The 21,861-nt window shown below is 43.3% G+C and overlaps 1 protein-coding gene across 3 annotated transcripts in view; it reads right to left on the bottom strand.

The window, feature by feature from the left end:
- Positions 1–1,442: 1,442 nt before the first annotated feature.
- CCDC112 (coiled-coil domain containing 112) overlaps positions 1,443–21,861 on the bottom strand; it is a 32,936-nt gene continuing 12,517 nt past the window's right edge. The window contains exons 2-10 of one of the 3 annotated variants that reach the window (XM_059724925.1): positions 20,086–20,164; positions 17,974–18,095; positions 15,359–15,448; positions 12,210–12,285; positions 11,318–11,708; positions 8,141–8,557; positions 6,073–6,168; positions 5,212–5,330; positions 1,443–4,070 (exon numbers count right to left, since the gene is read on the bottom strand). In XM_059724925.1, coding sequence (XP_059580908.1) covers positions 4,040–4,070; positions 5,212–5,330; positions 6,073–6,168; positions 8,141–8,557; positions 11,318–11,708; positions 12,210–12,285; positions 15,359–15,448; positions 17,974–18,034 — 1,281 coding nt within the window. In that variant the 5' untranslated portion in view covers positions 18,035–18,095; positions 20,086–20,164 and the 3' untranslated portion in view covers positions 1,443–4,039. Of the gene's footprint in view, positions 4,071–5,211; positions 5,331–6,072; positions 6,169–6,826; positions 7,087–8,140; positions 8,558–11,317; positions 11,709–12,209; positions 12,286–15,358; positions 15,449–17,973; positions 18,096–20,085; positions 20,165–21,861 lie in introns of those variants that run through there. The other 2 variants (XM_014600964.3, XR_009461056.1) reach the window with 2 other exon arrangements.

Below are 21,861 nucleotides of genomic sequence, written 5' to 3'. Positions count from 1 at the left end.
CCCCCACCCAACATTGATGCTTTTGCTTGCACATTCTTCTCACCAAAAATTCTGGATTAAGCAAAAGCCGCACAGTCTGTTTCACTATTTTCAAAGTATTTTCTTCAGGGGGACATGGAAATTCTTCATCAAAACAGTTAAGCCCCCATCTTCACCAAGATTCTTACTAAAGAGGTAAGTCATGTTGATCGGGAGTCAGGCAGACAATAAGGTAGATATATCTTAAGTCTGTACAGTGCATAAAGTGCACAGGATTCTGTGAACTCAGAAATTGTGTGTTCTACATTTCTACTAAAACCATACTATGCTGAAATACAGAAAGAAAGTTTTACAGGGGGTTGTTTTTTCATAGAGATTGCAGAAATGTGGTATACCTCATTCAACAGAACACTAAAGAAGGAAACAAGAAATCTTAAAACATCTACTACTCAACTATCAATACCTGACAGGGCACCAAGCACCCCACAACTTCACTAGAAACTAATGATCCCAGTAAGCTTCCAACTAAGGTCCAGATTACCTTTTTCCATGACAGCAAGCAGCCATCAAATCCACTAATCCATTTTTTCTGTTAATGTAAGAGATCCTTTCCAACACATACAATGTGCTAATTTTTATAGATAAGGCAACTCCAATATGTTCAGATTTATAACCATCTGAACCAAGATGGGATAGATTATTAAAACTGCATATATACTGAAGAAAACCTTCCATCACTGCTGTAACTAAGCTATTCATCACCTGATCTCTTGAATTTCTGAATAATCCATGAGACCCAGACACCTCATTATTGTTTGCAATTCTTCCTAAGGAGAAATAAACATCAGTCTACACTTGGAAATCAGTGTTGTTTCCTGATTGATCTATTGATGATGTATGCATTTTCAAATCTCTCATTAATTGTATATTTATTATTGCATCCTGTATACTTAATTGGTAAATAGATGTTTACTATTTATATGTCACCAATCACAGATGTTTTGACATATTCTAATTTGACTCAACTAATATAGTAACACTGGTATTTTCCATTAACACCCGAGGAACACAAAAGTCATGATGATATAGTATTATGTAAGATGATACAGCAGGGGTAGGCAACATTTTTTGGCTGGAGTGCTGAAAAACACCACAATGCCTACCTTGGAAGGAGCTGGAGTGCCAGCATGGCAGAACAACAGAACGAGGGCAAGGGGTACATGGCAGGATGCCCTGCTTGTGCCCCTGCCCCCCAGCCCTACTGCCCCAGGCCCCTCACCCAGAGCCCCTGCCTCACAGCCCAGGCACTGGCTGCCAGCAGTCCTACTGCCAGGAGACAGTTAAAGCCCAGTGACTTCAACAAGACTTACTGCATTTGGCTTCCATGTCACTTTTAAGTAGAGTTTTACACCTAACACCATCACACAGCTTTTAGCATTCGAGCACTTCCACGCTCTCACAAGGATGTAGAATGGCTTTTATTTAAAAACGCAGCATTTATGAGATGTAGTACATCCAATTCAGAACCTAATTTCAAAATCTCCTAGTGCTGCAATGCAAACTTTAAACATGGAAAAGCTAGAATATAGCTTACTAACTTGAATAGAAGAGTTGGCCTTTTCTGCCCTAATATACTGAACACTTTGATATACCTGAATTTGCACCCCATTCAAACATTCTCATGTTAATGCTTTAAATCAGAGGTAGGCAAACTTTCCCAGCCTTTTCCTGTCTTTTTGTAGACAGGCAGGTAATTAGGACCCTATCATGCCTCTGCAGGGGAAGAGCTCCTGCAGCCAACATCCCCCACCGCTAAACACAACCAAAGCCCCACATCCACAGGCTGGATTCAAATGGCTCAGATAAGGTCTGAGAGCCATAGGTTGCTAACTGCTGCTGTAAACTAAGATGTCCCTGGACAAGTAGAAGTTGTATCTATAGTTTTCTGCCCCCTCTCCAAAAAGGACCAGAGGACCCCCCTCTCCCCCTCCAAAAAGGACCAGATAAATACATATTTGACCACAATAGAAAATGCAAAAACAAATGTAACTTGAAGAATATTATCTTAACAAGGCATTTCATTTGAGACTTTCTCCAATGCCAGCAAATCCTCAACTGTTAGTTTAGATCAAAGTTGTTAAACATACAGCCTGTAGATCTGGGTCATCTGGCCCACAGCTTTGATGGGGCAGAGATTGGGGGAAGAACAGGCATTCCTTTGGCTATAGCCAAATGCCCAGGCAAGTGCTGGAGCCCCAGAAGCATTGCAGGATGAAGCCTGACATCACAGTTTGCTCCCATTGGCAGCCAAGCACCCAAGCAACAGCTGCAGCGCTGAAGCCCCAGTGGGAAGAGCCCTGATGCTGTGGCTTGTTCCTGTGGCAGCAGCCGCCAAGTGCCCAGGATACCAGGCCTTTTTCTACCAGGTCCCAGAGAAGGAGCAGGGTGGGAGAGGGGTGATCTGTGGGCTGGCCCATGGTGCCAGCCTTATACCATTCATTTGGCCCATGGATAATCTCATATCATTCAGCTGGCCTGTGGGGACAGGTAAATTTGACATCCCTGGCTTAGAACAACAGATTAAAAGACTGTTGATCATCACCTCCATCTCTTCCCTTACAGTTCATTTGACAGAGCTTTGTTAAATCTTGTATGTCTAAACTATTTGTAAATTAATAAATATTACAAAAAAAGCAAGTGTACAGAAAACTCTGTCCAGACTGCATTCCCTTCCAAACCTTCGTATAGAAAACAAGAACTCCAGTCTCACCTTTACTGGGCTGGCAGCAAATAGCTGTGAGACCTTCTTTTGATACAGATAAAGGATGACACCCCACTAACAGTTGCTACATTAGCTCAAGTACCAGAAATTTGAAGGAACACTCTATTGTTCACCAGTGGGGCTCAAACTTGTATGCATGTCAAAAATTCAGTCCATTTCTTAAAAACACTAGGCATTCTTTCTTATACATGAAGTGAAATGTAAGTTTAAGGTTGGTAAGCATTTCCTAATTTGAGTCAAGATACGCATAGGCAAGCTGAATTCTGGCATTCCTAAATTTGGTCTGCTTAATTGTTTGCATCATAATGCAGTTTTTAGTTAAACAATCACTTACTGCTCCTCACCCCCACCAATGCAACTCCTGTCCAATTCATCTTCAGATCCATCCCATGCATTGAATGTTACACGGATCCTAGGTATGACAATACTCAAGGGAAAGGAATAACCTTAGTTTTGGTATTTCCTAATGTTTGACTTTGCAGCCCTTATACTCTTAACCTAGATGTGTAATATAATTAAGCACAGTAACTGCATATCTTAGAGTTACAGTGGCTAGGGACAGAATTTACACATAAACCAGTTTAAGATATATATTGAAACCAGTTCAAATTAATTGAAAAATTAGAATATGAAACAGAAAACTTTAAGAAACTGAGAAAAAGCCCCTTCCTTGGTCAAAAGTATTATTGCTTCCACTGCTTTATCAAGTGACTATTGTATATATGAAATCTATGGCAGGAGTCAGCAACTTATGGCCTGCAAAGCCAAAACTTCTGTGACCTTTCAGTTTGTGACGGAGGGGGCAAAAACAGGGGGTGGTGGGAGAAGAGGGGACCCAGGGCTTCAGTGTGGCAGCCGAGTCAGAAGGGCTGGCATGCCTTAGACTGACCTGGATAATCTCTCCTCACTGTGAACCATTGCCAGCTCCTGGTCTGTGGTACACAACATGTGAAAAAAGCAAGTTTGCTATACTAACTGATAGTCTATAAAGTCATCTACCAACACTTTTTAATACAAGTTGGATAATTTAATGTTCCTATTTATGAAATTATGAAGGCCATGACACTTGGTACTTCTATCAAACTGAAAATACATACCATAACGTATGGTATCACATACCATTGCTAACATGACAAAATATTAAGCAGTCAAACTCAAAACTCATGTAACAATACTCTTACTCTTCTTTCTTCCTTTATGAAAACTTTTGAACACATGGTTGGCCATTATGATAACATGTAAACCATCTTCCTGTATACGTTATACACAAATATTCAGCTATAAACCTTGTCTCCAGGTTGGAATAGCTCTATGGGGATAAAAAGAATGAATTGCAATTAACTACATTTAAAAACAAACAAACCAACCAACCCATTTTTACCCATATCCAAGATAACCCTGAATTTAGGATGACACCCAGTAATCAGATTCTATACATGGAATAGTTATCATTTTCCATGTATGAAACCTAATTATTAGAGTATTGTCTTAAATATATGTTCCCCCACGACTGCAGACAGTGGCAGACAAGTGATGAGGGGGGACAGTAGCAGGACAAGCAGTGGGGGAGAAGGGGGAGCATAAAGTAAGGCAGGAGGTAGGGGAGGCGATAAGGGGAAAAAGCAGTAGAGGCAGGCAGTAAGGGCCAGGCGGTATGGAGGCAGGCACCTTGCCCCCCCTCTCCCCCCACAACTTATGACCTCTTGTGCCTTCCCCCTTTTTCAGGGTCAAGCCCCCATCCTCCTTCCCCCCATGCCATTTGTCCCCCTTGGGTCCCTGCCCTCCCTCACTAAAGCATCTATACCACCCACCTTTGCTTCAGTGCCAACAGGCTCTTTTCCCACTGCAGCCTAAGACATAGGCAGCTGGAGCAATACAAGCACCAGCATCTGGGTGGGCACCCAGGAGCTGCACATCAACCCCTCATGGGTTGCATATGGTCCATAGGTGCCCAGTTGGATAGCCCTGAAATAACTGAATCAGAGAGAGGCACAAGCTTTGGTGAGCAAGAGCTCACTGCAAGAAGCAGGTGAGTTAGCATAGCTGCAGCCTTTTAAGCGGCCAGGGGACAGAACCAGCACTACTGCTATGGGGCTGGGCTGGGGCCCCGCTCCACACCTCAGGCTGCAGCAGGGACAGAGCCTGCCAGCACCAGAACAAACGTAAGGGGGAAGGGGCAGAAGCAGCATGGGGAGAGATGAAGGCCGGAAGATGTGTAGAGGTAAAGTGGGGGGCCGGGGAAAAAAAAACAAAAACAAAGGCAGTAGATATGACTCGGGCCCCACCCAGGGTTGGGTCCAGAGCCTGAACTGCAGCAGCTGCCCACCCCTTACTCATAATCATTTCATATTCAATTTCAAGATAAGGGACTTTTCTCTCCACCCCCATGTTAAATGAGGGGAGAATACTTTATCTTAGAATCGAGTAAATACAGTTTTCTTCTTTCTTACCTATGTGGAATGTGTAAAAGTGGCTCTGCACCAGTGGGACCAATCTCTTTTGTACGTTCCTCCCAACCCTTTGTAGGTTTGTACAATCTGGATGGGTCTCTGGTTACATGAACTTCAACCTTTCAACAGTATATTTAAAGAAAAAAAAAGTAGTCAGTACCTTTTCATTAGCTAGATCTCTAGCATAAAAGCAGTGCGTGTTTGATAATCCTTAGAAGACATGCAGCAAGTGTTATTAGTGAAGAGAGACTTTGACCTCAGAGACCACATGTAGCTCAATGCAATACTGAAGCATTTACTCTATGTGGTTACAAAAGGGAACAGTGACTGCATAAGTGGTTTTAATCTGCACACTAAAAACAAACAAACAAACAAACAAACAAACAAACAAACAAACCCGAGTCTTGCATATAGAAGTCTTCTGTAAATTCTCAAAATGATTCAGCATGAACATCAGCTACCAAGTGGTCAGCATCTTTTAGAATTAATGTAATCAAACAACTCTAGACAGGTATATATTTGATTTGTTTTTTGCTGATATTTTGCCATCTTCATATGCTTTTAACATACTATTACAAATCTCTCTCAAATGAAAAATTAACTCTCTCCCCTTTGTTAACAAAACATTTGTTGTATTTTCCTTGTTATAAAAAACCTGATTTTTCATAGCATTAGGGATGGGGAGGATTAACAAACAAAACAATCAATGGTAGTTATAATAAATCAATTCAATGAGAGAAAGGGAGAACGCAAGCAAGGCAACAGATAAAAAGCTCTTTAAAATATATATTTCGAGCACAAGAATATTTCTCAGACTAACAAAAAGGTTCAACCAAATAATCCTATACATATGTCTGTTACCTTCTCTCTTAATTTTGCTAATCTTTTTTCTTTTTCTAGTTTTTCCTCTTCTTTAACTTGCTTTTCTAGCATCTTGAGCTCAAGTTTATTCAGATCCTGAAAAATATATTCTGGATGAAATGTGTATCAAGTACTTTTTGTAACATAAAACAAATAGTGTTAAAGCACCAATGGCATTTTTAAACTTTATTTAGTAATGAATCTAGCTTATGGAATAACAGATCCAACATTAAAAGGCACATCCAATCCCTCCAAATTTACAAAGACAGACACCAGTCTCCCACCAACAGTGCTACCACAGCTAAAAATCAGTGTCTATGGAAGTCTTGTGCTCCTTTCCCCTTCCTAATCCCCAACAGCTCCCCAGTGCCTCCATTGAAGTAAAGCTTGTGTTTCTTCATTGTTAATACAATAATTCACCCCCTCCTCTGCCCCAGAACTCTGCACAATATAAATCCCACTATCCTCCATTAAACTTCTACCCCCAAAATCTAAAATCCATTCCAAATTCATTCCCAAGTGTTCTCTCATAAAAACTTGCACCTCAATATTCAAAAAAGTTCCTCAAATTTTCTGGTTTGGAAGTTTGTTTGTTTGTTTTTTAAAGCAAATTCCAGAAATTCTCACCCAAATTGCCAAATAAGAAACTTTCTGCTTTCTACCCTGTAGAACCCTGACTTGATAGGACAGTTTTTCCATTACTAGAACTTCCCAAACTTTTTTATGCCAGTCTGTGATTTTAGCAGTTAAGTACCTTCTAGTGTTGCCTTTACAACTAATTCTTGCAGCCACCAGAAGACAAAAGTGATCAATGCCTTATGACATTTATACGTTGCTGAAACTCAGGAAGGTTCAATAGGAAAATTAAGGGGTTATCCGATAGCTGGCATCCTGTTATCTCCCCTCACTGTCTCTCCAACGTTCTTCCAGAACAGTTTAATTTTGGGATATTATCCACCACATGTGGTAGAATCCTCCCAAAATGACCACACTTCCTCCAACGTTTGTCTGTTCCTATATCAAAAAATTAAATGCATTTATGAAGTGGGGGCAGATATTATAAAATCCTATATTGATGATAATTTTATTTTATTATTGTGCAGATGGATGTATAAGAACCATTGTTCCAGACAGTACTAATTTCCTCCCATTCTTCAGTACTAATTTCTGATCTAATGGGATTAGCCTACCTCACAGCAATGGCATTTTCATATGATAAAAAAACAAAACAAAAAACCAACTTCAAATGTTTTTCATTCCTAATGTTACAATGCAGAACTAAATTACGCTGGAGAGTTGCTTAACACAAGTTTATCTTCTTCAAACAAACTACTGTAACCTTTGACATTGCATCACTATATAGTCCCTTTATTTAATATCCTTTCTTTAAGAAAGAAAAATTGAAGCAAATGATGACAGTGGGAATGCCCTTATTCAGCAGCTTACTTAAGCATATGATAAACTTTTCAGTAGGTACATGGCCCTACTAAAGCCAATGAAACTACTCTTGTGCACATTTCATTTTATGTAAAAGTACTTTGCTGAACTTAGACCTTAAAGAAAAGCAACAGAACATAGTTTAGGATGGTTTAGATAGGGATGACTGTGCCTTGAAGTAGGGGACTGGAAACAATGATTTTGTTAGGTCCATTTGAGCCCTATTTCTCTATAATTTAAACCAGGGCTGTCCAACTTCAGTATGGCCAAGGGCCATGTGCTGTGGGGTACCCCCCCCACCCTCTTGCAGTACTGCACAGCTCCTTCCTCCCAATGCACAGCAGTGGGAGAAATGACCCTCAGGGTCCATGGGTCACATGTTGTTAACTGCTCACAAGCCCATGTGGCCTGCAGACCATATGCTGGCTCCTAGCAGGCCACATGCAACTTGTGGATCACCAGTTGGATGGCCTTAAATTTAGACAAAACAATGAATTATTTTCAGGACACAGACCTACCTTCCAACAGATGTGGCTAATGATCCTAAAAACAAAACTTAAGACTTATTGATAATCAATTAACAAGTGTCTTACACTTTCTAATACCATATGTAAAAACTAAAATTACTCACTCGCTCTTGAAACTTAGAAATTCCTTCTGCAGCAATTCTCTTCTTCTCTTCCCTTTCTGCCTCCTCTCTCTTCTCCTTTTCAAGCCTCTGGAGCTCCTCCTTTTCCTTCTTCTGTAATGTGTATTCTTCTAATACTAGCTTCAACTGGAACTGGCGCTGGCGCTCTTTTTCCTGTTTCTTCTGCTTCTCTATTTCTTCTTTCAATTTAGATGCTTGCTTCATTGCAAATTCAATTGTTTTATGTTGTTTCCATGCTTCAATTGCTGCTCGTCGCATTTTTCTTTCCTCCTCTGCTTTCTGTTTCTGAACTTCATCATGTTGAAGATGTGCTGTCCTTAGAATTTCCTCTGACTTCTCCTTGTGCTTCAAGATTTCATCTTTTTGTTGTTGCTTCTTCTTTTTCCACTTTTGGATAGACTTCAAGAGAAAAGAAAAACATTTAATTTTGTTTTATAAAAGTCTTACAATTCCCATAACAATCCTATCATTCCTAAAAGAGACAGAGTGGACAAAAATGTAGTCTAACGGCAAAACTAAAACAAGTAGAAATTAATCTCTGACATAGCCCTTTTTCCGCTTCTGTAAATTACTTAACTACTCCATCTTAAATTTTTCACATGTAATGAAACAGTTTTTATTTAACTGCCACAAGCATGTTTGAGGATTAATATCTAAAATAAGTTGAACTTATCCTTGGCTAGCTAACATCAATGTCTTCGTGCCTGAATAAATATTTAAATAAGATTGGAGAAAGCTTCCCAAAGCCACCAAATCCAGTCCCTTGCATTCACAGACCACCATTTAACCCAGAAATTCATAAAACTGTCCACCCCAAACCTTCATGCACAGGATGCAACACAAAAATACCAACAACACTCTACAACTGCTATATGTAAAAAGCAGGACAGACAAAAGCGAATCGACCTCCCTAATTGCCTTAGTTTCTTAAAGTTAGCCCTGCTGAAGTCCAAAACCCTCGCTGTATATTTTTGTGCATCCTGAAATTCAAGTTCAACCAAATCAACTCACAATTGCTTGATCCCACAGCCAGATCATCTAATGTCTTCAATAGTGGAAGCCACATACAAGACTTTTTTTGTCCATATTAACACCAGTTTAGCCTCCCCTCCCCATTCCCCTCCCTTCCCTCCCCCCCAGCCTTTTAAGAAAATATTAATTACCATGCAGGAGACCCAAGTTCAGAGCTACCTCATACTTTCTGTTGTCCAAACAAGTGGGAACCAAGCATGTTCCACTTCTACAAAGGCATTTCTTCAAACCATTGTTTCTTGTTTGTTTAGAAAGATCCTTCCTCAAAGTTTGTACAATATAAGAATGTAAACATTGTTTAAAAATTATCCATTTGACCTCATCTAATTATATCGATTAAACAGTTAACCAATAGCACAGCAGCTTGAACACAGCTGCTGCTGGGAGCTAGCCCCTAGGGTTTTAAGGGGAGGGAGGAAAGGAGGAGGTGGTGGTGAGCCCTGCCAGACAACACACTGCACATGAAGCTGTGGGCAGCACAGCAGGCAAAGGGCTTCCCCAGTCCACTGCAGTCCTGGCACACTGGGAGGGAGCACCCATGAACGAGTCGCTAATTGTTTAATTGATAAGTCATTAGGCCACCCACTGTTTTCCTCTTTCATCTCACAGGCTATGGATATTACTCCCCCCTCACCCCTCCTCATCACTCTTCCCTGCCTCCTGCGTTCCCAGCCGTCTTCCTGTCCTCAAGGCACCACACCGCTTCCCTTCCCTGCTGGACTGCACCCCATGCTAAACATTAATGGTAATGCATTACCAGTACAAATATACTTATCATTTAAATGTCTAAACGTTTAACCTTTCACATCCCTAGTACAATCTACTCTGCAATTTGTACAGTGCCTGGCACAACAGATTCCCATTCTTGTTTGGTATTTTGGATTACTAGAACTATGATTAATGATAATAATACATTAAGTATTGTCATGGCACAGGGTCCTACAGGATGGCCGTGATCTCCCCAAGGCCCCCTTACCATGCCAAGTTGGCCCAATGGGCACCTTCGATTCTTGCCCGCCATGTCTTTGATGGAAAATATACGTATTTGGGAGGCTGCCTTTACACCCTCTTTGACACAGTTTGTTGTACACTCTGACCCCGTGGACTCCCGGACCCCTGATGGGTCTTGTTCTACAGTGGGTGTTTCAGGACACCCTAGCCTTATGGGCTATGCGTGACTCCAACCACCCCTTTCACCACGCCCCAAGCCTCACAGATGGAACTGACATTGTTCGGTCTGGGCCTTGTTATAATTTGGCCCCCTTGTCCTCTCTGGGCCCTCCGCAGCCCTGTCTCACTCTGTGCCTCACTGGGTGCTTGGGGTCAGCACACCCCCAATGCTGCACCCTCTTTGGCACTCAGGGTCAACACCCCCCCAATGCTGCCCACTCCCTGGGGCTTCTCAATTGCTGCCCCCTTCTCTGGGGCTGCGGTCCCCACACTACCATGAGTCCCCTATGAGGCCTCCTCCATCCCCTTATCACCTCACCCAAGCCACCAGTCTTACACAGTAAACAAAACACAAGCCCCTGGGCTATAACAAACTCAAGCTGCCCAGCTATAACAACATGATGCAAGCTACCCCAGGGGTGCTCCATCCCTCACCAGTGTCGTCAGCAGCTGTACCTGCAGTCAGGCCTTTCCCCCTTGCTTGCTCCGCGAGAGCTCCTTTCCCCTTGGCTGCCAGCAGGGAACTACCACCCTTGCCTCAGCCCTGGGGTTTATAGGGGAGCCAGGCCCTGCCCCTTCCTGTCAGCTGACTGCTGGCAGGTGTGGGTCACTAGCTAACTCTAGTTGCCCTGGTGACCCACAGCTGGGCTCCTTACTCACTGCTAGGGCTCTTTCCCTAGCAGATCCCCCTCTTTATAGGAGCAGGGCACCTAAGTGCTCTGCGACAAATATGTTTGGCCAATATATACACCACTACAACATGTGCCAAGAGAATCGTCTTTAAAACAGCATTTGCAGAGTGAAGTACTAGAGAACCTGTTTTGTTTACCATCTGTGGGAAAAATGCTGCATCTGCTGTAACAGCTAGGGAAGCAGACAGAAGCAGGTAGGTCTGTATTTTTAAAAGCCAAAACCATATTTTAAAATATTTTTTAAAAATATTCAAAATTCTCTTACCTCTTTTTTTCTTTCCTGTAATATCTGGAATTCTCGATACCATTCCTCATGCTGTAGAATATCTTCTTTTGTCCTTCCAGAGAGACACTCAAGAACTTCATCTATGTAGGATGCCTTTCCTTTATGTTTTGTCCATATTTGCAAAAAGAGTTGATGATCATAATCATCCCAGCCTCCTTGTCGTCCTCCTGACTGCTGAAGAAATTTTTCAAATTCTACTACTTCTTCAGGCAGATGATTTTGTAGCGTTTTATCCATTGAAATCTTACCTGATGGAATTCGGAAAACCCTTTCTGCTGCTGTGCTACCAAATGCCCACATCTCAATTTTTTTCTCTAATGCACTGAGCTCATTAGTAGCAATCTTCTCCTCCTTCAGAAGTTCTTCATATCTAAGAGGTAAGACAAAATTAAAATTAAAAAAACCCCATCATCCATGCACAGGAAATAATCTCTGGATGTTCTTAATTCCCAGACAAAAATCTACTTTTAAGAGAATGCAGATACATAAGTAACTTAGGATAAAATACATTATGGAGGGGCTTTACTGAAACACTATAAACCCCTGAAATTCGGAGTTAAGGATCAAAAGAAATAGAGGCAGAACAGGTACAGTTAGGGCACTCAGAACAGTAATTCTTTCCTGTTGTGGTGCCATAGAGAGACACGAAAAAAGAAAAATGACATGCCTTCAAAAATTAGATTAATATGATCTAGAACGCCATACTGAAATGCCTTTAATTATATGGCTATTGTGTAGTATCACCACACACACTTAGAGGTATGACATTTATCTTTCCCTAAATAAAATCTAATTTTAAAAATTAGTAAAATCTAATTTTAAAAATTAGTAAAAGCGTGCTGTTTATGAAACAAAGCATATAGAAACATACATTTGTCTCTGCTCTTCCTTAAAAGCATTTATTGCATTTTCAACTTCTTCCATCATTTCTCGGAGCTTTTCAACAACTACAAAAAGCAGAAAAAGAAGCAAGTATCACTTTCTCTGTACAGGTTTCCCTTGATTTATGCAGGTTTTTTATATGCAAATTTACTCTTATGAGATAAGCACATTTAGATCCGTAATTCGTTATATGCAAGGTAAATTTGCTCTTATGCGATTGGCATAGACTCCCCCGCGCCCCAAGCAGGTAAGTCTGTGAGGGGAGGAGAAAGGGCCACAGCCCCACTCATCCCAGCTCCAGCTGCAGCGGCCCTGGGAGCAGCCGGCACCAGCTGCCTGCACTGGGCTGCACAGTGCTTTGCCTGTCCCCTCCCGCACCTCGGCTCCGCTTGTCTGCACCTCTGCTCCTGGGCTGCGCTGATATAACTGAAAACTGGTTGCACAAGGCTAAAAGCGGTAAAATTAAATATGTTAACATAATCTCATTTTATCTGTGAGAGGGGAAGTAAAAGCCCCTCTAGGGTGTCGCCAGACTCCTGCCACAAGCCTCTGTGTCCTGGTGCAGGCAGCTGGTGTAGGCTGCTCCAGCACGGGCTGGGGCAAGTGCGGACAAGCGCGGGCGGCGTGGGACGTGGCAGTCACCCCAGCCCTGGCTGCAGCAGCCCCAGGAGCGACTGACACTAGCTGCCTGTAGCTGCTGGGCTGCACCGTGCCCCAAACCCCCCGGGGCTCTGCCTGTCCCCACTCACCCCAGCTCCTGCTGCAGCAGCCCCATGAGTGGCCAATGCCAGCTGCCTGTAGCCGCTGGGCTGCACCATGTCCTGGTGTGGGCAGCTGGCCCCAGCAGCTCCTGGCACTCACCCCAGGCAGCTGCCGCCAGAGTTAGGGAACTGCTGGCACCAGCTGCCTGCACCAGGACACGGTGCAGCCCAGCGGTTACAGGAAGCTGCAGCTGGGGCTGTGGCGAGTACTGTGGCCCGCGCTGCCTGGGGCTCCACTTGTCCGCAGTCACCGCAGCCCATGCTGGAGCAGCCAACACCAGTTGCCTACACCAGGTCATGGTACAGCCCAGAAGCTACAAGCAGCAGGCATCGGCTGCTCCCAGGGCTGGTGCAGCAGGAGATGGGGTGAGAAGGGACAGGCAGAGCCCTGGGGAGTTCAGGGCACAGTGCAACCCAGCGGTTACAGGCAGCTGGTGTTGGCCGCTCCTGGGGCTGCTGCATCCAGGGCTGGGGTGAGTGCTGCTCTGTTCCCTCTGCTTTGCTGCCTTGTGTAGTCCTGGGAGCGGCACCCCTCCCCGCACTTGTTCCCTAGTCCCAGCCTCACTCCCTCCCTCACTGCCATGGGAACCTATACCTATTTGTTACATTGTAAAGTGGGTCCACTTTATGTGATTTAAATTTATGCGCCGCTCTCCGGGACCGCATGTACTGCATCAGTCGAGGGAAACACGTAGTTCAATTTAGAGAGTGCTTTCCACATCTTCCTGTGGATTAGAATTAGCTTTTTTTGAATTAGAGACAAATACTGAAATGGGTAACACCCAATTTCCTCAAATGCAACTAAAATAATGAATTAACAAACTACCGCTGATATGAAGGAATTCTTTATCAGTATTGACAGAACATGCTATTCTGATGAATATGTACATTTTTTATTCATCTTCACCCTTCTCCACCAGATACTGAAGATAGGTATATGTCAGGGTTAGCAAAAAAATAAAATAAAATAAAACAAAACTCAAATTGGTCTATTAGGCACTTACAATTTTGGATTCAGCAACATTAACAATTACAGAATGTTCCTGGTACTAAGACGGTGATCTAAGGAAATGGGAATGTGTACTGAAGCACCCTATACAAATTACTGAGGGGAAATTAGATGACTCCAAGAGATGATTAAGAGGGCCTAGACACCAAGTAGGTGAGATAACAGGAAGACCTATATGAAACACTAAGAACAGAAAGGGCTCTAAAACCATATACTTTTAGAGTTTAGGTGGCCGATTCAGGTGACACATTAGATACCTTCAGCCACTTGGATTCCAGTCTCAGGTGCCTGACAATGGCAGTGTAACGACCTGATGTGTAACAGCCTATTAATTAAAGCTCAGAGGAAATTGATTACCTGGGTCATAGCCCCCCACCCCCCAAAGTCTAAGGGGGTTCAAGCCCACATCTCTTAAATCAGCAACCTGGAAAACAGGCAGAGCCAACCAAGAATGGGGCCAGAACAAGAGCAGAAAAAGAGGGATACAGAATTGGTATTAGGGCATCCAGCAAAAGAGAGAGGGAAAAATTCTGGTTCCCCACACCTGAACTGTTTATACATATTATATTAGGCAGCCACTGGATTTAAAAGAACACAGAAATTACCCTGAGATCAAAGGCAGGATATGGTGTAAAAACAAGCTGATTGATACAGTTCATCGTCCAAATAAGGCCTTAGTTTAGTTTCATGTTCGTTCATGCCTTGGAAGCCCTGTTGACTTCTCCAGAGACAGCAACTTGATTTTGTGATACAGATACTTGTAGATAAAAAGTGAGTAAGATTAACATATGTAATGTAAGCATCATAACGCCGCCAGCTGTTAAGAGATTTCTATCTCCAGTCTGTGTTACATTAGAGCTGGTAAGCTATGGGTGAACAGCTTTTCCATTACCAACACTCCAGGTGTTCAAGGAATTCAATGCTGAATGTGCTTCATTCATTCTCTATAAAACATTCCACTTTTTAACAGCAATCTGGTTTGCTTAAATGTAACCTGCCTTTGTGGCTGTTTAATGCCCTATCTCAGATGGCAGAGAGATATAATGCTATATCCAAGTTCCAAAGGTATATTAACTAAACTTAATTGTTTATTATAACTCAAAAAGAATGATAAGGACGCTAGCACAGAAAGTGCCACACTCCAACAGCCTACAGAAACTTAGGCCTGTTCCAAGGAAAATTAATCTCAGTGACTTCAGGGAGCCTCAGCTCTTTCTTTACACTTTCCTGCCCTTGAAGTTTTAGAGAAGGAAAGACAGACTAGAGAAAGGACATCTTGAATCTGCAGTTACACATCCTGTTACAATTAACTGAGGATATGAAAGTTTTGTTTAAAAAAGTATTTTAAAGTTCATCAACAAGACTTACATTCTGGAGTAGGCTTTACATCTTTTAACTGGCACTGAAGTCTCTTAACGTTATGATGTATTTTTGATAGTTGTTGCTCAATTTTAGCTCCTGTGGAGGAAGTATAAGAAAATAAATGGCATGTCTAACAGTTTCACTGTGCAGCAAATTCAAACTTCCTATGCTGGCTCTCTCTAACGACATGGAAGTTCTGTTTACATGCAACTTAGGAATTCTGAATGATTTCACAACAATTCCACATCACTGAATACTTCAGAGTATGTGGAATCAACCACATGCTATTGGATTGTCACAAAATTCCTTAACTAGGGACAATGGATTGTTTTAAGCTTTGGTGGCTCCCATTCAAATAGCTATATCCCTACTTAAACCAGTTTTCTCCAACCTCTTGGCAGAGGCCCAAGGTTTAGCAAGCAGGACATTCTCAAACTGGAGAACAAAGGACACTTTCTGTTAATGCTGGGTCTTGAAAAACACAGATCTCATGAGTATGGTAGCAAGGGACATTCAGAGGCACCTCAGAGACACAGAGGGCTAACGGTCTTGTTTAACTAAAGGAACAGGTGAGGAAGATAAAAGAGATGCACAAGAGAGAGACCTCCTCCATTATTCTCAGAAGCCTTGTGCAAGAGAGGAGGGCCCAAGGTTTGTTAGAAAAATCTGGCCCAAGCCCAAATAATGCTCCAGAGACGTAAGGAAATAGAAATGTACAGGTTTTTTTTTTGTCTAAATCCTTATATACTTCTTGTCCTAGCTACAAAAAAGTTATCATTTTGAGCCCATAAGAAAGGGTGCAGGTACACAACACAGTTGCACTGGTATTGCCATGTTTTCTCATGTATAATATACCCTCCAAATATAGTGCATGCCCTCTTTTTGGAAGGCCCCCCCAAAAAGGGGGGAAAAAATCTTATCTTGAAGTGCAGGCAACTACCAGAGGTCTGGGGGCCACACAGTGTGGCTGGGGGCCAGGACCTGATCTGAAGCCATGGCAATTAATATTGCCACCGTTCCCTTTTCCTTCTCCCCCCCAAATTTCCAGACCTGTGAGGAGCCCTGTTTCTCATATATAATGCATATGCCAATTTTCCCCAGCTGGTTTTGGGGAAAAAGGTGCAGAATGTGTGAGAAAATACAGTATCTGCCTTTATATAAGTGTAAGTTGGGAGCAGGCATACAATGAACAGCCCTACTCCAGTAAAAGTCACTTCAGTCTAGAGTAATGGTACCCCAGGAAAGTCAGAAGTAATTATACACTGGTGTAAATTACTCCAGTGTAGAGGTCACATGTCCACACTGTTCATTTCATGCTGGGACAGCCCCAATGCACACAGGCTATTACTGGTTCTCCACTACATAGTTCAGGGTACTGTTACAAACCTACAGCAGAGAGTTAAAAGAGCTGGTTAACCAGCTCTTCCAGTCAGCAGTACAACTTTCATGAACATATAAGCCAATATAAGTTACATCTTTGTAAACGTGTCATGAGTCCACACCAAAGTTTGTGCATCTGTTTGCTTCAAATGAAGAGGTGAAGAGTAAATAGAGAATGCATACGTGGTTGGTGTTCTGGGAAAGGGTATACTTAAAGTTACTGATTAGTCTGGGGGCTATGGCAACTGCACTGTAAGGTCCTATTCCCTGAAAGTTGTAACAGAGTCTGTTACAACTCTAGATTGTGCCTAGAATATGTGCAAGAGCAGCCAAGGGAAGAAACAGGACTACTGAAGAAAAGTTTAAATGCGCAAGACTCCAGTGACCTAACACAGCAACTTGGTAAGTGTCAAACTGGGGCAGGTTTCACACATTCTCAAAGCCATAAATTGTGTAACCCTTTGTTTCAAATCTTCCTGTTATCCTTAAAGTATGCACTCCTAGTCCTGTATCACTACCCCTTTCATCTTCATCTTCCTTTTCTAACTGCATTACCCTCTTGAAACCTTTTTGCCCAACTAAGTACCTTCTAAATATTTATTTTTGTCTTAAAGCCATGTGGGGAAGAAAAGGTATATATCAGGGGTCGGCAATGGTCCAAACCAGCTGGCACCATGGGCCACCATTCCCCTTCAGTGACAGTGAGCAGAGGCTGTAGCAAGGAAGAACAGCCTTCCACAGGGGCTGCAGCAGCTAGCTAGAGCAGCCAGAGCTGATTGACAAGCCATTACCACAATGCAGACTAGATTAACAGCAGGGGAATAGGCATGCTCTTAGGAAAGTGCAGACCACACCCAACCCCTTTGCAGGCTGCATCTGCCCTATGGGCCATAGTTGGCAACCCCTGGTATATAGGATAGGAGAAAAAAAACCCACCATCAAAAAAGTTCAAACTTTACTATGTAAAATGATCTTACTAGCATCTTCCCAATATGAATGGTTTCCTAAAGCAGTTTTACAAAGACTGGATATTTGCTATACTCTGGATGTAAGACTGCTTAAAAATGGCTAATAATAGTAAATATTGCCACAATGCAGTTCTTACGCCATGCTCCTTATAAATAGCACATAAAAGTATTTTTCTACATTATTGTCAGAATTCACTTCCTGCTTTGCTTTGTTCTACGAGTTAATAAACCACTCATGGGAGTGACTATGGAGAAGCAAACAAACTGTGTTACTTTCAGCTTTTCTGCCGTTGGTCATTTTACGTTCCAGTTCTTCCAGCGTGCTGTATTCCATCCTGAAATCACTCTTCTTACTGTAGAGATGGCCATTTTTGTCTTTTTCTATAGTTGCAAGTCTGAAACAAAAAACTTATGCGACTGAAATCTCATTTTAAAATAACTGAAGATTAACAGAAAATAAGTTTGTGGTCATAGTCATTACCACTTAGAAATCAGTTACAAGAACGCTGACTAGTTCTCTTTATTTTTTGATGCAATAAGGTGAGTTTCATTTAATGTTACAGACAAGTATATCCTTACAGAAAGTAACAGCTCTGTGAAGGGAACATTAATCAAAATAACTGCTTTCAATCTACCTTGTAAATAGTGTTATCATGCCTCCAACAAATATTTTGTTAATCCCAAATGTACACACCATTTTCTGGGCCTGGAGAAGTACATGGCTTCATTTGCTTTGTACTTAACATCCACTGTTCTAGGAGTAGCCACCACAACACATCTTACATGCCATTCTCTATCCAATCCCACCTTGCAAGATGTTGGGATTTTAAATAGAAGCACACCGATATAATTGGTGGCATATCGGATCAGCACCGATAACAGGAAAATTAACGTTATGTGCAATCGTCTTTTTTTGGCTGGTGTAGCCAATAATGTCACCAATAAATGCCGCATGCATGTGACCAGGAATGCAGCCCAACAACTTGGAGAGCAGCATCTGGCTGGTAAATCTGTGAGGGGAAGGGGCAGGGGGAAGGGAAAGGGTGTGGGAGGGGCAGTTCGAGGCCCCCATGGTGAGGGAGGGAGTGAGGCAGGGGCAGGCACTGCCCAGCCAGGGTGGTGAATGAGACCCCAGGATGGAACACAGGGCAGAGCTGCAGGTGACTTGTCCAAGGAGTGCGGGGAGATAGGGAGGGGAAGTTGCAGTGGGGTAGGGAGAGGGGGCAGCTCCCTGCCACTGTGCACACCCCCAGGGAAGGCATGGGGGGTATGTGCCCCCCGGATTTATGTGCGAGGCAAAGGCGGGCTGCCTGCTGTGGGCCAGGGGCTGCACCAGCCTCTTCCCGGTGAGGGTGCTGGGCCAGGGCTGCACTCAGGGCGGGTGGCAGCACTGCTGGGAGGGGTGGCTACGAGGAATTTTGAGGTGGCTATAGCCCACTCCATAGCCACCCCTCCCAACACTGCCCACCTCACCTGCAGCCCCGGCCCAACCCCCCTCCCCGCCTGGTAGAGACCAACACAGCCCCTGGCCCCAAGCCCACAGTGGAAAACCCACCCCTGCCCTGCACACAAATCCAGGGGGCACATGCCCCCTATGCCTCCCCCAGGGGTGTGCACAGCAGCAGGGAGCCATCCTCCCTAGCCCCCATCCCCGCCAATGAGCCACCTGCAGCTCCACCCCACGCCCTGCCCTGGGGTCACATTGGCCGCCATGGCTAAGCAGTGCCTGTCCCTGCCCCACTCCCTTCCTCACCATGGGGGCCTCAATCTGCCCCCTTGGCCCCCTCCACTTCCCTTCCCTCCCACACACTTATTGGCAGGATGCTGCTCTTCAAGCTTCCCGGCTGCATTCCTGTAAATCAGCTATCAGATCAGTATCAGCCGATATGGTAATAATAATCGGCCATTGGTATTGGCCAAGAAAATCTTTATCAGTGCACCCGTAATTTTAAAATCCAAATTTGAAAGAAAATATTTTTTTTATTTGGAACAAAAACCAGAAGTTTCTCTTTACATGTAATTTCCACCCTCTTCCCAGATCTACTTGGAACTCTGGGGACCACCTCATGGGCTGCCTTGTGTTCTGTCTTAGAGCCAGACTGTCCTGGGGCCTGGGATATTGAGGATCGGGGAATATGGAGGCACATGGAGCCCAATCTCCCAAGAAGCTAAGAATCTGTAACTATAATCTGGAATCTGGGTATACATGGGTTCAAGTCCTTGATCTGCCACACAACCCTTGTCTGACCCCAGACAAGTCACTCAGCCCCCTTTTCCTAATCTATAAAAAGAGGATAACAGTATTTCCCTACCTCATATGGGTAATGGGAGTATTAATACAATCTAAGCAGCCTACAGGGGACATTTAAGCAGAAAATTGCTTACCATGTGTGGATTCAGCAGTTCATCCTCACAGCACTGCTGTTACAGCTGTTCTACTAGTAGTCCTGAAACTGCCTAGGTCCTGTCAAGTTCACGGTTGCTATTAGAAGCAAGACAATCAAAGGAAACTACATCCTGGTGGCAGCATGTCCTGGCCAGGCTTCTTCAGCACATTCTATTCACCCACGCCCACTAATATGCTTCAAATCTTACAGCATACCAGTGAAGCTCTGCGGGGGTCTTTGTCCACAGTTCCCATTTTTCTTGGGAAGAGCCACTGGAGCAGCTTTACAGCATGCTTCCAAGTTTGGAAGGTAAGCAGAAGTGAATAGTAGGGTCATGCTTGGAGAAGGGCATGTCTTAGCCACAATGAACTGCCCCAGCACCCTAGACATACCCTAAATAACAATGTAACTAGCATTAATAATGAACAAAAAACTAAGAAGCAGGCTGTTCCTTTACGTAAGCATAAATAAGATAAATCTGCCCAGCAGGTAAGTCTGTGGGGAGGAACAGATCGAGGCAGAGAAAGAAAAAATTATTTGGGGGCACACCTCCCCAGTACCTAAGTCCTACCTGGCCGGGGCCCCACTCAACTTACCCCTGCTCCTGCCTCTGCGGCAATCCCTCACTGCAGGGGCCTCAATCTAGGCCCCGCCCCTTCCTTCCCCCATGGACTGACCTGCTAGGCTGGGGCGCACATGTGCATGCATGCAGGCACTCAGCCCCCAGCCCCAGCCTCAGATCGACTCCAAGACGCTGTCAGATCTACCACAAGAGGCTCTGAGATCTACCGGTAGATCAAGATCCACTGGTTGGTGACTACTACTGCAGGGAATGAAAAGCAGGAAACCAGCAATGTTTTGAGCATAGCAAAAGCATCTTTGGGACCCAAGATTTACCTGGAGGGATAACTTGGGCTAACTGCCACGTATTTATGGGTCTGATGTCATTTAATTCTCCTGTGTTTCTTCCTCCACTTTCCATTTTAAATATCTGGTGCCTTGAAGTTGCTAATGAATCACACCAGTGTAATTTATGTTGTTATAGTAATGTATGATAGTAATATGATATAATAAAAAAATATGTATGCATGGGGGGAGGGTAAGTACTTTTCTCCTTTAATGGCACCTCTGAATTGTAGTGCGTTTGCTAACATTGTTTATTTCTATTTTTGTGAAGTAGCTTATTCCTTTAGGGTTTCATTTATGTTACTTTACATTTTTTTTCCCCAAATGAAATATTATTTATATTGTTTCTTATTTATTTTTCCTGCTGTTCTTCCATAGTGCCAGAAGCCCTTACAAATAGCTATCACTCAGTAGAGCATAGCAGGGGTAGAGCTGGGAAACTAGCTACCCCAATGCCATTGCAAACACAGATGGAGCTCTAGCATAAACAGACAAATTTGCTTCAAATTTGCTGAAAAATCTTTGCTTGTACAGTAGAACATGAATCATTCATATCCTAATGACTTGCTGCCTGCTTACTTTAAAACAGGTTTCTGAGGAAAGGACAAGCCTTGTAGCTGTTTGCTGCAGCATTTATTTTAATGGATGCTGCTTCTCCACTGGGCTACAGCACCGTAGCAGTCCCACAAAGCTGTTTTCTAAAGCTGTATATATCCTGTTAGCTTGCAAATGCTCATCCTCACAAGGCCCAAGAAATCTAACCCTACAATTATCCGGGTTCTACCACATTCCAAATACTTCTACAATAAATGAGTGATCTAAACAAGAATGAGAGCTGTGCAGACATTAATGTTAGAAATGGCTAACT

The sequence above is a fragment of the Alligator mississippiensis genome, chromosome 3 (genome assembly GCF_030867095.1).
Source record: "Alligator mississippiensis isolate rAllMis1 chromosome 3, rAllMis1, whole genome shotgun sequence".
Lineage (NCBI taxonomy): Eukaryota > Metazoa > Chordata > Crocodylia > Alligatoridae > Alligator > Alligator mississippiensis.
The sequence above is the reverse complement of the archived record's forward strand: the minus strand, read 5'-3'. Positions and strand labels throughout refer to the sequence as shown.